We start from the raw sequence: 16,074 nt of genomic DNA, 5'->3' as shown, positions 1-16,074 counted from the left end.
AACTGTCACCAACATTTTTATTTTATTTCTCATAGTCGAGATCCCCTTCCTTCTCCTCAGACTCTAGTCCCACGGCTTGTTCTTCAAGGCCCTCATGGGGTACTGGCTTCATGTCAAAACTAGGGCTAGCATACGTGAGGTCTCCTCCAGTAATGGGTTGCTTTGATCAAAACTTGACACAAACCCTGCAAAGGGAAAATATTATACTAATGAGAGAGTGGATATAGTGCAGTTGAAGTCACTGCATATAAACATGCTCTTATGAAGCAGTCTCAGGGCAGTCTCAGGCTGTATATATTATAAGATAGGTAGCTATGCATGGGTAGTAATATATATAGCACCCCCTTTTTTTCGTTACAACAGTAAAATAATAGCAGAATATTCAGTGTATATATACTTGATCTACTGTATTTAGCAGGAAAACAGCATCATTGAGTTATCTCTAGCGAATGACTAGATTACGTTTCAGAAATCGAAGATTGTTCGTTGCTATACTGGTGGATTATCCATCGATCATGTTCAGATTACGTTTCTAGCCTGCATGCACAACCCAATTAAGTGGGCGTCACAATAATGCTAGATCTAGAATGCCAGGGAGGCAACTTCCCCCCCGACCGCTATCTACGGAACTGAGCCTCACCATGTGATAGTAATGAAAATAAGGACCAGTATACCTGGTTGGTCGTCAGAATGGTGGTTGATTCCGTAGGCAGCTGTACACTAGCCACATTAAAGCCTAGAGCTGCAGCTGCGTTGTCGTAAATTATGACAAATGCATATAGAAGAGTTTCAACACAGTTCATGCATGCAGTACCACTCAATTATTCTATAGCAAAGAGAGACTCTTACTAGTACAGCCGTTGCCAAGGCACTACCGCTGATGGTACCACCACCCAAACGAGCATACAAGCTGAAGCTGACTCTAGACTCTCCAGTGCTAGTGATGCCAGCAATGTAGAGATTGTCAGCCGTGAGAGTGTTCCTCCTGAGACAAGAGTGTGTGCATGTGCGTGTGTGTGTGTGTGTGTGTGGGAGGAAGGAAACCGTATAGAGAGGAAAATGTCATTGTCCAAATTGTCAGATGAACTACCAATAATTAAATTTTCGGGTGATGCTCTATCTATGTATAAAACACGTGGCATACTAAAATAACTCGCTACATACAGTCATATACGTGTTAGCAAAGCTTGCAATGTGACTTAGCTAGATAGAGCAAGTTCTCAGATTGACGAATAAGAAAGATATCATGGACTGACTATATAAGCACATGGTCACAATGACCTAAATACATACAAGAAAGTTCTAGAATGTTCCAGACTACATTATCAAACATAGATATGACATCATTATCAACTAAGTGTACATATACCGTATAGTGCGAATTTTTGAGGCACTTATATTTCGTAGATTGACCTCTAAAAGCCATTTCGTTGCACAATGTTCGCGGAATGCATGACTGCTTACCAGAAGCCACACCTTTAAATCTTTGCATGATAGTAGCAGATAATTCTAATTAAAGAACAAATCTGCGAAAATTTTGCGCTATACGGTATACACTAATACATTGTAAAATGGATCCATAAAAACCAAGTTACATGCATGACTGTAGTTATGTATAGAATATACATACCACACCTAGGAGGAGGATAATGGGGTGCTTATCCTCCGAGTAGGTATGACATACCTGATTTATACCACGTGACCGCAGCACTATAAAAGTCACTTTACTATATTTAAATTGCAGAAACCTAGACATAAGATTTTTACGGAATACTATACAGATTGCAAATTAAGGGTCAACAAATCTTTTTGTTGATTTGGTTCATTCACAAAGGCTTTTTATACCAAAACAATGATCAACACCTCTAGCTTAGTACCTCTATAGCTGTTCTACGAATCTACAATTCACCTTGCTCTTGCTTGAGAGTATGCTACCAGACATTCCTTGTCCTCACAGTAAGCATTGACAGCATCTGCTGTGGCTTCTCTGAAGCGCCTCTGATTCTCAGGAGTGAACTGGAGGGAGATAAGACTCGGTATTATCATTACGTTTATAGCTATTAAACACACACAGGCACACTACCCTATATAATTATACCTCACTGCTCGTGCAAAACCAAGGCATAGACACCGTGCATGGGGGATGAGGAATTAATTTGTGTGATTGTTACCGTGGAAGGAGTGAATCCGTTGATCTCTACGACAACGGCATTAGGAATAGCATCAGTCGGAATAGTATCAGTGTCATCAGGTACAGTCGTCACAGTCGTCACCGACGGTGCAGCAGTAGTGGTTAGCACATCCTCTGATAGGTGTGTTTATGTGTGTATGTGTAGATATATACAGTCATGTAGTTCATCGTCGAAACGCCCATAACCGCCCACACAACTGCCCACATAACCGCCCACCTAGCTTCTACTTTTGTCTGACAGTCCTGTAATTGTAATCGTAGAAGTGCCCACTATTGCGCATGCTATTAATTGTGTCAAAACTCACAAAAGCTATAGCTAGTACTTACCAGCTTCACACACTCCCTCCACTAGTAGTGTACCAGCCAGACACTCGCAACTGTAGTTACCCTCAACATCCACACAAAACATGGAGGGTTCATAAAGGTCAGTCGCAAATATGTCCAGAGCTGCCACCAAACACTCGTTGATATCTGTAATTGGAGAGAGATATTTGAGCCACAATTACATCATTCATACATCTGGGTAGCATTGATCATACTCAGAATACAATTTTTATTGCACAACAGCCTAGCTCTCACCGGCTTATAACCTGCATGGCTGTACTATACACCCTCTCACTGGTACATCTCCCCCCAGGCAACAGCTGGTATCCCTCACGACACGCCCCGAGGAGCATTCATAACCTCCCTCTAAGTCAGTGCAGATCTGCTCACACGGATTCTCCTGACACTCGTTGATATCTGTGAGAGGTGGGGACAATTCTAATTAAACTGTTATTCAAGCAACAAAGTAAAGACTCATATGAAAGACCATTCCAAAAATATAGGTCGATACAATGGACATCTTAATCTCTTCATTTATACACTACTATTCCCGAAGCATAGAGCTGTTGATTCAAAAGCTTTACTAGATGTACTTGGGTGTTCAATAGAGCTCAAATTAAGCCGGGCACTAGATCTACTGGATATTCAGGCCAATTCGTAACCAGGGAGACATGCAGCCACATGTTTCCACTCCAGATAATCTCACACATGATTGGGCACAAGAGCTGCTGAAAGAAAGAGCCATCTCAGGTCCATCTTTTAGCATTGCAGCTGCCACCACCATGCACCCCTGTAAATGTAGGTAGATATGTAAAGATTATTAACTAAACATGTAGCATTCAGTGGTAACAAGAGTTCATCTGATCCTGGTAACTCTTGGTGATAAATGCGGTCTGTATGTGCTATTTTGTTGTGCAACGACACTCAACAAGTACTCTGCAGGAGTCATTTTTTCTATTTGCATAACTATAATCATGACTCATTGTTGTTTTCTATATTGACTGCATGTGATATGTTTTTTGTATACTATTTAGAGACAAAAAATTATTATGCGCATTAAGTTCTACAGTGGAACCCCTCTATAACGGACACCCTTGGAAAAATGTTTCAAATTGGCCTTTATACAGAGGTGGCTTTTGTATTGATGTGCGTCTTGTTACATACACATTTTTGAGAGGTTGTTTTGTACACAAAACTGTTCATTTAGGACCTGGGTGCCTGGACGTTATATAACAACTGGCCTTTATTCCCAGGTAGTTGCAGATCGAGGTTCCATCACTATGCTGTACGAATAGAATACTAAATATATAATAGTTCATACAAAAATGTACACTATGGTATTGCAATTAATACATGTAGTATAGGGGGACATGCATGGACAATAATAATATCTAAAAGACAAAACAAAGCTAAAAGTTCAGCAGCTACATATCTATTAATAGCGTCACCAAAATACTGTGACTGTAGTAATGGACAGTATTTACTCTTATGTTATTTATGTAGTCATCATTTGTCTCTTATGTATCATTTACTCTTATGTTATTTATGTAGTCATCATTTGTCTCTTATGTATCATTTACTCTTATGTTCTTTATGTGATTATCAATTACGCATGCGTATACTTATTCTATGTTGGGGCCCTGCGTGCCCACTGTATGGGGTGATATCCTCGCCCACGGTTGCAATCAATCAGAGTTTATTGTGCCTACTTGTGACAGTCTAGCGTGCGGCCGACTAGCTTATAAATAGGGCTAGTTACTACAGTGACTAAATTAATACTTTATTTGATAATCTTATATCTGTCATAGTCGAGATCCCCTTCCTTCTCCTCAGACTCTAGTCCCACGGCTTGTTCTTTGAGGCCCTCGTAAGGCACTGGCTTCAGATCAAGGCTAGGACCAGCATTGGTGAGGTCTCCTCCATTCTTGGGTTGTCCTGATCGATGCTTCAGACAACAACTGCAGGGGAAGAACAAATTAATTATTAACTATATATAGACGTTGAATACAAGATCGAAGCTAGTAAAAAAATAGTGTATAACTTTGTTGTTTTAGCCCACTAGACTTTCACTGCAGGACTGATATTTTTATGTCCTTGTAATTTCCCCATTTCTTGATGTCTGAGCGTGCTCAGTAGGAAAACAATGGTGACCTCACCTCTGCACCTATCAGTGGCGGATCCAGGAAGGTTCCAAAAGAGTTAATTTGACTAAAAAAAAAAAAAATGTCATCACTTTTCCTAAGCAATGAGCATGCACATTAGAGAGCCCTGCCCACATATCAATTATGAAATCAGCCTAGTAACTACAGATCACGATCATTCGAGCTGAGTTGCTAGCTTAGTATGGTGAGCCTTTTGTTTCAAAATGGCGATACAAAATACCATGTGTTGGTGTCCCAAAAATCAACTCAATTTGTTTTATCAACTCAACTTTATCTGGTAGGGATCGACTGGATGTGTTATATCAACTCGATTTCATCTGGTAAGGATCGACTCGATGTGTTTTATCAACTCGATTTCTTCTGGTGAGAGGATCGACTCAATTTCAGGCCGCTGGGGGGAAAAGGCGAGTTTCGAGGGCGGCTTGATATCGAGGCTATCTATGGTTGTACTCTTGCAACAAAGGCGCTAGGCTCAGCAGGTCAGAGTAGCTGACCTTCCAGGCACGCCTGCAGAAGGTCACAGCAGCTTACTTGTTCTGGATCACAGTAAATTAAATCACTAAATGCTTGTCTACTTGACTCTTGAGTTCATGAAACATAGCAAGTAGCTGCTGTGTGATCTCAGGCTCAGAAGGTCCCCATCTGAGCTACTCTGAGCTGCTGTAGGCGTGCCTGTGGCCTCAAGAGTCTCAGTGTCTTGTCTGAGCCTAGTGCCTTCGTTGCACGCTAGAGTACAGCGACTACAGCCATATCAGGCCGCCCTCGAAACTCGCCTTTTCCCCCAGCGACCTGGAATCGAGTCGATCCTTACCAGAAGCAGTCGCTAAATCGAGTTGATAAGACACATCGAGTCGATCCTTACCAGACAAAGTCGATAAAATCGAGTTGATAAAACACATCGAGTCGATCCCTACCAGATGAAGTCGATAAAATCGAGTTGTTAATAAGCTGCGGTCCTCCTGAGAGAACCTTTAAATGTATAAGGCCTAGGACGTAGTCAAACTATCAAAAGGATATAGTGTTGGTTTGGCTAAAGTGCTGGACCGGAAACCCTCACCTCCATCGGAAATGACCAGGTGGTATAGGTGAAGGTTAGGGGAATTCCCCCAAAACCGGCCCAACACAGATCACGTCTCCATAAGGCATGCCTCGTTAAAGGCAAGCCCCGTAAAGACGGAGAGGGTGGGTGGGATGAAATCGACAGCAGTGATCGAGCCTGATCATGAAGACACGAGGTAGAAATGTTATCTGCGCATGTGCAAGCCGGGTGCGGTCCTCCTTATTAACTTGGTCTAATTATCATTAAACCATACATAAAACACATCGAGTCGATTTATCCTTCCAGTTTGGGACACCAACACATGGTATTTTGTATCGCCATTTTGAAATAAAAGGCTCACCATAGCTTAGTAAGTTGATCTCCAGTGTGTTCTTGTGTAAAAGGGGGGTTCCATGGAGCCCATGGAACCTGTCTGGATCCGCCACTGCCTATTAAAGAGGGCGTAGTTTTCACGCAAATTTAACCTCGAAGTAAAACAATTAGTGACTGCACTACCCAAGGCGAGCGAGAACAGTACGGTGCCATTAAGCTGATAACTCATACTCAGATAGGGTTTGGTAGATTATGGGCACCGTATGCTTGATTATAGGCTGCTCTTGTATAAAGGCCGCTCTCAAATAGTAGCCTCAGTGAACTTTGACTCTAACATTTCTACACGTGGCAGCCCAAACAAAACTAGCAGATAGCTACATGTACGTAGCTACTAGGTACAGGTAGCAGCTTATTAGTGCTTTAACAAGACTTTCTCATTGTAGAGTTCAAGTTTATGCAGGTGAAAAGTTGATGATAAACTTTGAGCTAATAAACACTGCTCTTGGAACAATGGCCTCTCTCGAATTTTAGCCTCCTCTGCAAAACATTTAGTAGCCGCGGCTCCTGATCAAGGACATATGGCTCAAGTTAATAACCTTTCCCTGTTGAATCCGTCATATGACGGCCCCGTTAGTAAAATTTGCTGTACTTGCTGTGTTGAACCTATAATTATGCGCACACTGCATGTAGGTGTAGGTACCAGCACATGCGCATCAGGGGGGCCGGATAACATCTCACGAGCACAAATATTGCTGAGTTAGGCAACAATGAGTGAAAATTGTCGACTAAATTACTCGTTACTTGTTATTCATAGAAGTTTGAAAGTATAGGAGTTTAGCTTCCTAGTACCATAAAAAACTATTTGTATAATTATAGTACCTTGTCCCGACCGGCCTGCTTGTTTTGTGATGCTGCAAGCTGATAAGAGTCAACGACAGTAGAATCTCTCTACAGCTTCAGCCATTCAGTCTGTGTGACTAGTATAGTGCGCATGCATGCTCACAAACCTATGAAACTGCTTACAATCTCAAGGATTGGTACAGAGGCTTGCAAACCTTCTTTTTAACCCAAAAATGCTCTATTGGAGAAGAATTGGTTTGGAATGAGGTTAAGAATTCAATCTTGTTACGTAATGGTTCACCCTTGTCCGCCCCCCCCTGCATGTACATTGTGCTACTCATTCACGTGGTTTTTTTAATACGCTGCCTCAAGGTACGCTTAGTGCAGTAGAAAAGTGACGAGAAAACATTTCCAGGGAGAAGGGCGTCTGCCGATAGAGAAGTTTCTGCAAATCCTAATTTGTGCCTTCATACAACTAGTGTTCAAGCTGGCGCTGTGCTAATGCCTCTCGCCATGTTTTTGCTTTCGCTCAAAAGTATTAGAGTGTTATCTATAATGAATTTTATATTAAAGTTAGCTTATCTATATAAAGTCACTGAGAAGAAAAGACTTATCTACATGCATCTATTGTAAGTTGTTATTTATTGTATTATGTGGCTTACCAGGACATCAAGAAAGAAGAAAATTGATTCTTCCAGGATCTGTAGTTCAGTGTATATAATATCTAAGAAGAAAAGACCTGTGTACATGCATATTGTTATCTATATTGTTATATGGTAGTGTTTTGTGGCTTACCAGGCCCTCAAGACAAAGATGATTCTGCCAGGAGGATCTGGATCTGGATCTTGGATATTATTTTCTCACACATGGGGAATGAGCGCGCATGCGCATTACATCCACAGGAATAATTAAAGGGTGTGTCCAAAGAGATCAATTTCACAAATGGCTACTGCTAGCTAGCTGTTTTAACAGATATTTTCTGAGTATTGTAGCTAACAAAAAGCTAGCGCTTTAGTGCAAGGCTAACTCATATGTTGAATAGAAAGTTTGTGCGGACAGATGATGCTATGAAAGATTCTGAAGAGACTGCAACAGCCTTCAATGTGAGTCAAACTAGCCATAACTCGAGAAAGAAGCTTTAGTTTGCTAATCCACGAATCAGAATCCAAGAGAACGTGGCTAGAAGCCTATAGAAGCTGTTAGTTTTCGTCGCATTGTAACCGTTGAGCAGTTATAGCTGGAATACACACACACACAGACAGACAGACAGACAGACAGACAGACAGACACACACACAGTCAGCTTTACCGTATCCCTCGTGCGGCTACGCCTCGAGGCATAATAATGTTATTATTTGTGTACATAATTTTGAATGTTTGTGTACAATTGCTAATTAGTAGGGGTGGTCAGTTGCTAGGTAACGATGATGGTGTCAAGATACCTCTGGGGTCTGGGCTACCTGTTACAAGTCATTTTACTGTATTGTGTTTCACGATAATTATTTGGGAATAACTTATTTTATTTTCTTAAAACGGATAACAGCCTATTATTCTAAATTGCCTATTATTCTTTGCTTCCCCATTATTCCTCCAAAGCACAATGTGTAGGCTACGTTTCGTTGCACAACTATAAATAATGGCTACATGACTCTATCTATGTCAAGGAGATAATTAACCATCAGTACTTCCGTCAGGCCTACAAATGTTTATACTATGATTCGTACTGTATTTCCAAAACCTGCCTGCTATTGTTACGAAGGTGCCTATTATGCCAGCAAAATTCTACCAAAAAATGTGCCTATTATGCTCAAAATTATGCCAGAATAATTTACCAACTCCTATATACACTATGAGTTTTCCTTATTTTGCATGGCTAAAGTAGAACTCAGTAAAAGCACGTCAGAATTAAAAGCTTGTGATAATTATAAGATCTAGCCCCCCTTATCGATCTAAGAACTGTGCATTTTATAGTGCTGAATAGAAAGGAATTTCCCATGCAAAAAACTAAGCAGGGTGCTGTGGCTTGGTGGAAAGCTGCAGATGTAGTTATAGCATGCAGGAACGGTGCAGATAATAGTGGGAAATAATTAATCCATGATAGTTGCTGAAAAGGATATTTATGGTTGCACTTCAATATTGTAACTGTCGAGCAGCTATAAATATAGAAGTCTACGCAGTTAGCCATTGTACAAATGCCAAACATAGGTACTTCCTTTTAATACAAAAGATCGGCGACCATGCATGTATAATTATCACTGCTACCAGCATTTGTAAGGACATGTATCAAAATGTCAGCATAATTAATTGTTGCCAAAATAATTATGGGCATGGCTCTGATTTTTCGGTAGCGTAATGGTGCTGATACTTTCAGAAAAGTACTTGATGATGCATTATTATTGTATAACACAAGGGTTTTTGCTGTATGTGCATTGATAGCCAAGAGCTAAGGCTCCATCCACCGCCCACATCCAGTTTTGCTGATAGCCAGAGGCGGAAAATGAAACATATGTTTTGATATTTCTCAATACAAAAAACCAACATGGCGAAATGATTAACAAGCTTTGGCACTAGGCAGCAGTCTCTAGAATTATAATAGATGGCTCACTAACTGGAGAAAAGACTACTGCTGATTGCCTACCATGTAGCTATGCCATGCATACGATGTTCAAGAGAACTTCCTATTTTTGAGGAAACTGCATGTTGATGGCATCATTTCCCTCCCGCCCGACTGCATGATCCAGAAATTGTAGGCAGGACGAAAATCAGGACGAAAATCAACCATGGAGGGACCTTAAAAGGAGCTACAGTTAAAAAAGTGATTCACTTCTGGGGGTATTATGTTTGGCGAATGAGCCATTTGAACCTAATTGGTAGTTTTTAATTTGGCGCCTCAGATGTGCTAATTTAGCAATGTTTGGTATATAAAATTCACCAAATCGCCAAATTAAAACACCCACCAGTTACACGGTATACGTGCAGGGGTACTATTATACTGAATTTACTCCACTGCATGCAAATATAATTATTTTAATAATATAATTATTTTAGAGCTCATAAAATACCTTATTTAACTTACCATCAGTTGGTGTCTCACTGGTCTGACTGAAGCCTGGGTAAGGAGAGAGTCCAACAACCAACAGAGCCACAGCTATAAGAAGCTTCATATCATTGCAAGAGAAGCACTGCAGTCCCTGAGAAATGAGCTGTTTGGGAAGGTTATCTTGGAATATTTCAGGCCACAGCTTTGGCAATATGTATCAGGAGCAGATCTGTGACCTCTAGGTAGAAATGGGATAGTTGCAACAGAAAGTATATTATAGCCTCATAGGAAGGAAATGGAAGGGACCTCGAATAACCATCCGTGTTTTCCCGGGTTTTACTCGAGGCTATCCACGTTGTCAATCAAGCTAGGCTGAGCTGCACCGTGCTTGTCAGACATCTGTGTGTTGATGAAATTGCTCGAAACTATCATGTCAAGCTAAGACCTACCATTCCACAAATACAAGTTACGCATTTGACTCGATTTTCATGCCCTTTTTGTCAGAAATGCACAGTGCAGAAGTTTCTCTCCACTGTACTACCCCGTGCAAGAAGGGAGGAGATACGTTGCAATTTATGTCTCTCAAAACATCTGGTTGTATTGTGAGAGATAAAATATGCGAAGGCAAATTGAAATCAGAATTCGAGGAAATCACGTTCTTGTTTGATGAACCACGTCGCTTGTTGATAAAATCTGCCATAAAGAAAAAGATTCTCCTACTAACAAAGAAAGTTGATCTAATGGGATTATATGCAAACGTACCTCTTTCTTCAATTACGACTTTCTATGAATTTGGTTCAAATATAGTGGTAGACAACATCTCAGAAACTATTTGGACAAGTTTGATACGTACTGCATGCACCCGAAATGTGAATGAAGTTCCATTCACGACACTCCATTCTCGAAGCACAGGTTCAAATACTGTATACCTGGCTCTGCAATACACACACCACAGAAATTCTGCTGTGAGCCTCAAGCAAATCAAATCAGTGTGCTTGCAACTAGCGAACAAGTTAAACATTGAACCGTGGGATCTGCAACTTGTATCGATTCAAGAGGACTGTGTTTTGCTACTGTCCCTTGCTAAGAGCATTGCTGCTGAAGTGTTCCCTGTGTCCACTGCTACGCTGGACACTCTTCACTTGTCTGTCCCCTATCTCGATCTTCAAACGAAACTTTTTCGAGGCGATCCAAAACAAGCTCAAGCAAAGTGTTTCTCCATCCATCGCCACAGGTAAGCAGCAGTAATCAATAATGTCATAATACGTAAACAAAATGTATTGTAAGTCAGCTAGACTCAGCAATGTCGTAATAACTATTGCCTTAATAGTTAGGTCACAAAGCATTTCCAGGTACTATATAGTAAAACCCAGCAAAACGTCAAACTAGTTTCAAAATTCTCAGTCCCCAATTGGTGCTGGAATTCATTGAAGAGTCATAATAATAATAATAATTGCTGCATAGAACAATGGCGTTTGTTAACACTGTACGAACGTTAGCATGCAGGTCCCAAATGAACATTTCAAAAGTACCTCTGTATGATTATATTGTAATGCAAGAATTGTATGCGTGATACAAATTGATTATACTTTTATTTTATGCAAGCGGCTACATGTATATACCATATTGCATAAATTTGTATCGCAAGGCCTCACAGCCTAATCCAGAAACAAATTTATCTAAAAATCGCATAACGTTTTTGTTGTCTAAAAGTTCCCAAAACACATAATTATAGCTATTCTAACACTACGGTAATAATAGCCAAAACGTAATTATTAATCGTTTCGACTCGTTTATCTATCATTTCAGGTGTCTTCAGTTATGAGTGAGATGTGCGAAGACAGGACAAGAACAGAAAACGGCTTCAACTCTGTGGATACTTCTCTAGAAGAGGATGATTTGATCTCATCTCTCTCTCTTGAAGCAGGCAATGGCCTCAGCCCCATTGTGGAGGAGAACTCGGGTAATGGAGCCATGTCAGTGGATACTAAGAGCAGAAGGTATAGCTGAAAGTATTCGTAAAACAGTGGCCGCTAAAAGTTACACACGCTCTACCTTATTACAACTCATTGATAATAGTAGTACGTAAATGTAGTTGTTCCTTAATTCATAATTATATGATAATTATTATCGTGCAGGTCAAAACAGAGAACAGCTTTCAAGAAAAAAGGTAAGTAGTTCTCTCACTACTCATGCTTGTATATGTTTGAAATATAAGTTGTGTGGCTATAGCTTCTCCCCTATATAAACACTTCTATATCAGCTTCCCCTCCAATCAATAGATTACCCCCAACACAGTCTGTAAATTCCTATTTTGTTTGTACTATCATACTAAAAGGCATCTCTGAGAGGTTAAACTACGAAATTTAAACCTTCGTAAATCCAACATAGAATCCCGGTAACCCTACCTATTGGATTATTGTACAGCTGATCGTCAGGTCGCTGGGGAAAGTGACTGGTGCCCATCTTGCCTGAGGTGTGACTACTGCGATCGAACACTGCCACCTGGACAACACTCAATTATAGTGAGCATTTCAATACATCAATCAAGTGATATGTGCATGTATGTATGTATGGTAGATTCCCCTCTGTAACAATGGAAGCAAACTATTAAGGCCATGTTTATATGGTATTGCTGAGTACTACAATAATTATACAGTCTGATTATACCTATTATGACATTATAATGCATGGTTACAGTGAACCCTCTATACCTTTAATCGTAAAATATACAGAGGTGGCCTTTTAGGAGTTGTTGTTTTTTGTTTGCAAACTGTTCATTTGGTACCTGGGTTAATTCCACCTCATGCATTATAACGAAATTCCTTCCATCACAGCACCAAGAGAAGCCTTACTGCAACGGTTGCTACCAGCTCTTGTTTGGACAGGAAGGTTTCAGGAATGGAGGAGTCCTCATGGCCTCCAAGATTGGCCCTGGTGCCGTCAATAAGCAGCCAGCACCAGAAACGTATGTTGTCATTTAAAAGAAAAATACCTCCCGGCCAAGTACTTACCCGGTAACTTGGCACTTTATTACCGAAGCATGTAAAATAGTATTTTACACAATAATATTCAATCTTTCTCCCCCCCCCCCTCTAGAAATAAACTGTTGAGTAAAATTGCCGAGTACAATATGTACAAGCAGAATACAGCTGAGGAACTTCAGTCAAAAGAGGTACATGCATTACATTTGGAATTAATAAATCAAGGCTCCAAGTGATCCTCCTGTGATAATTATGTGTCCTATGTTGCATGCACTCCTTGTGCCAATTGTATACCACTTAATTGCTCTTGAACTTCATTATAATTATCCATCTGGATTGTTTAGGTAAATGGTCAGCTATTTTTTGAGGGAGTGCTCAAGATCTACTGGGGTTTGAAGAAGTCGATTCGATTGGCCCCCGGAGTTATGTACGCTAAAGCCAGGAACAACAGAGATTCCTTTCACGAATTTGTGAGCTCGAGTAATGGCACTGAGCTGAACGACGGTGAGAGGAAGAAGCTGCTACAATTGGTCAACGGATGGGACAATGCTGGTACGTTATTGTACTGCCATATCTTGTTGTGGATCTTGTGGAGATAACAGATATAGACATGTGTTCATTATATATTGAGTACACGCATTTTCCTGATCTATATACATGAGATGTAACCGCATATGGGGTATCATTTCATACTTAGGGAGTAGGAGAGATTCTACGTACAACTTTGTGGGGATGGACGACACAGCATACACCGTGATGCTGGAAGAAGCTCAGAAGGTATGAATAGAAATCAATGCTGTATGCATTTGTAGCTTAAATTGGCTTTTCGTTCATACACTACTGTGGTCAGTCATCTTGACCTAAACAAGCAACTCAGATATAGAAGACTGACTGCACGATTATCATGGCCTAGCTTGTAATCATTATGAGCAGTCAGAGGTAGCAAAACCACTGCAAAAGCTGTGTACTTTACAGTGCTCTCTCATTATAATTATAACTGGGTTACTTTTTGTTTTTGTTAGCCAACAAGCCTGTACTCTGTTGTAGTAAACTTATGGGCTTTGTTTTTGTAATTGGAATCAGCCGTAGGAAGTAACTACTGTGCATGTACATGTACTTGTGTGGTGTGTATTCATGTCCTGTATTGCCTCACAGGTCAGAGCAAAAAGGAATCGTCGGGAGCTAATGTACTCAATGGAGCCATCGGCTGAAGACCACGACAGAGACAGGGGAAGTGCTATCAGCAGATCTTCGCTAACTTGGTGAGATTCAATAGTGAACAGAGAGTGGGCCGGCCGTGTACATTATCGTTGTGTTCTGATACCCTTGCAGTAGTCTCGATGTAAACTGGAACTCAACAAGAAAACGATCGGCTTCGTTCAGACGACTGTCTTGACGGAAAAAGACTGAAATCAGAATGGAGACTAGGGTACAATCTCATAATAAACTACTAGATATTTAAGATCTAACGTATAATTATTATAACACTATCAAGCATGCAGCTACTAAGAGCTATAAGTAGCTATTGGTCTATAATTATAGTGTGCTGTGATCCAAACTTGACTAACCCCTCCCCCTCCACTATCTTTGCACAGCATCACAGGTACACTCCTCCACACGGCCAGTCCACGAACTTGAGAGTGTCCAATGCCATCCAGACTGTTGATGTGCTCAAAATGCTACTAGCCAAATTCAAGGTGTGAATCATAATAATTATATCCCATAGGAGGCTGTAATCACGAATCATGGCGTAATGTATGCTAGATCTATATGTTTGTTTGCTTGAACGTACAGTAATTGTTTGTTTGCTTGAACGTACAGTAATTAAAGGTTTAGCTTCAGAAAAAACCAAACTAGATCTTTGGCAGTCTTGGCTATTATAGTAGTGATAATGAAATAACATTTTTGGCACTCTTATATAAGCTTGTGACTGCTATTTTTGGCAATTCTTTGTTGTGTTGCAAGTACACACTTTAGTCTATAATTATTACTGTACATGTATACTGCTTCTCTTTTGATCTGTGGCGGTACTGTACTATAGGTATAGGTATAGCCAGTCTATTATCTTTTGTCTATATACCCTAAAATTCCTCTCTCCTCTTGTCCAGGTTGAGAATGATGTGTCCCAGTTCTCTCTCTGTGTGTTCTATGACAATGGCCGCAAAGAGTTGTGTAAGGACGATGACTACCCACTCAAGCTACGACTCAAGTTAGGACCCTCTGAAGATATCGCTAAACTGTTTGTCATTGAAACCTCAGAGGTGGAGGAGATTCTGTCAGCAGAGGTGAGGAGTTTCATTTTGAGTGCCTCTTATATCAACTCACATTCGTATAGTGAGAAATTCATTTGCTACCAAAGATTGTAGAATATAACACTCGACTGTGATTATATCAATGCAACTAGCCAGTGCTAGTTACTGTAACAGTGTGTGTTCAGTGATCTCAATTTAAGTAGCTGTCCCCACCAGCTTTTTAAAAGTAACGCTCCTCAATTATTATGTCAATTCCTGCCTGCTGCATTAGTGATGCGCAATGTTGTTCTCTGACTGGTACATTGCTAGCAGCTGCATTCATCAGTCTCATTCTTATTACGTATAATTGTAGGCTCTCATTGGTTCAATACTTTAGAATAAAACATACACTATCAATTAATACAATGACTCTGTACTCAACTTTGCATTCAACTGTGAGGCCAGCAACCAAGAATTGTTCTGTAATTATTGCGTATTTGTTGTTTGAAGCTCATGCACATAGAAAACAACATGATTTTGAGGCTGAAGCTCCCCCCCCCCATAATTATAAGAGTCAGCGTGCCTTACCAATTACCTCAGATCCCCCCTAAATGTCTTAAGTTACGCCATTGCATGCACACCCTTTCATCCAGGCTTCACAGTGGATCAAGTTCACTGTGCACGAACTGGAGACATTCTGCACCAAATTCACCAAGGAGGAAGAAAAGGAGGAAAAGAGGATTAGATCAAGGTGTGAAACCCGAGCTTGTATAGTGGAAAGTTTATCACTGTATAATTATTGTGTGCACAGGTTTGGTCGCTGGAGAGGAGAGGTTAAAGATGCACTGAATAGTTCACAAACAGACACTTAGCACTTAGAGTACAGTTGTTGTGTAATAATTATTTGTGATAAAGGGTGCACTTTGTAGCT

At 40.5% G+C, this 16,074-nt stretch overlaps 2 protein-coding genes across 2 annotated transcripts; both read left to right on the top strand.

Moving 5' to 3' along the window:
* Positions 1–9,975: 9,975 nt before the first annotated feature.
* Positions 9,976–14,611, top strand: LOC135336626 (uncharacterized). Its single transcript, XM_064532505.1, has 11 exons — positions 9,976–11,162; positions 11,738–11,928; positions 12,067–12,098; positions 12,356–12,453; positions 12,766–12,896; positions 13,028–13,103; positions 13,257–13,464; positions 13,610–13,689; positions 14,068–14,174; positions 14,245–14,341; positions 14,508–14,611. Exons 2-10 carry the CDS (start codon positions 11,750–11,752, stop codon positions 14,306–14,308), a joined length of 975 nt encoding a protein of 324 aa, XP_064388575.1. The 5' UTR covers positions 9,976–11,162; positions 11,738–11,749; the 3' UTR covers positions 14,309–14,341; positions 14,508–14,611.
* LOC135352409 (ras association domain-containing protein 2-like) lies at positions 14,330–16,015 on the top strand. Its single transcript, XM_064551592.1, has 5 exons — positions 14,330–14,341; positions 14,508–14,609; positions 15,021–15,197; positions 15,797–15,894; positions 15,955–16,015. The coding sequence occupies exons 1-5, from the start codon at positions 14,330–14,332 to the stop codon at positions 16,013–16,015; spliced, it is 450 nt and encodes a 149-aa protein (XP_064407662.1).
* The last annotated feature ends 59 nt before the right edge of the window (positions 16,016–16,074 follow it).

The sequence above is a fragment of the Halichondria panicea genome, chromosome 1 (genome assembly GCF_963675165.1).
Source record: "Halichondria panicea chromosome 1, odHalPani1.1, whole genome shotgun sequence".
NCBI classification, from domain to species: domain Eukaryota; kingdom Metazoa; phylum Porifera; class Demospongiae; order Suberitida; family Halichondriidae; genus Halichondria; species Halichondria panicea.
Note: the sequence above shows the minus strand (reverse complement) of the source record. Positions and strands in the feature narration are given on the sequence as shown.

What these genes read in the sequence shown, in the direction of transcription:
- LOC135336626 (XM_064532505.1), top strand. Translation starts at nt 11,750, where the DNA reads ATGAGTGAGATGTGCGAAGACAGGACAAGAACAGAAAACGGCTTCAAC. An exon ending in CAACGGATGGGACAATGCTG is followed by an intron (nt 13,465 to 13,609) that starts GTACGTTATTGT and finishes TTTCATACTTAG; the next exon opens with GGAGTAGGAGAGATTCTACG. An exon ending in AGCAGATCTTCGCTAACTTG is followed by an intron (nt 14,175 to 14,244) that starts GTGAGATTCAAT and finishes ATACCCTTGCAG; the next exon opens with TAGTCTCGATGTAAACTGGA.
- LOC135352409 (XM_064551592.1), top strand. An exon ending in AGGAGATTCTGTCAGCAGAG is followed by an intron (nt 15,198 to 15,796) that starts GTGAGGAGTTTC and finishes CCTTTCATCCAG; the next exon opens with GCTTCACAGTGGATCAAGTT. An exon ending in GAAAAGAGGATTAGATCAAG is followed by an intron (nt 15,895 to 15,954) that starts GTGTGAAACCCG and finishes TTGTGTGCACAG; the next exon opens with GTTTGGTCGCTGGAGAGGAG.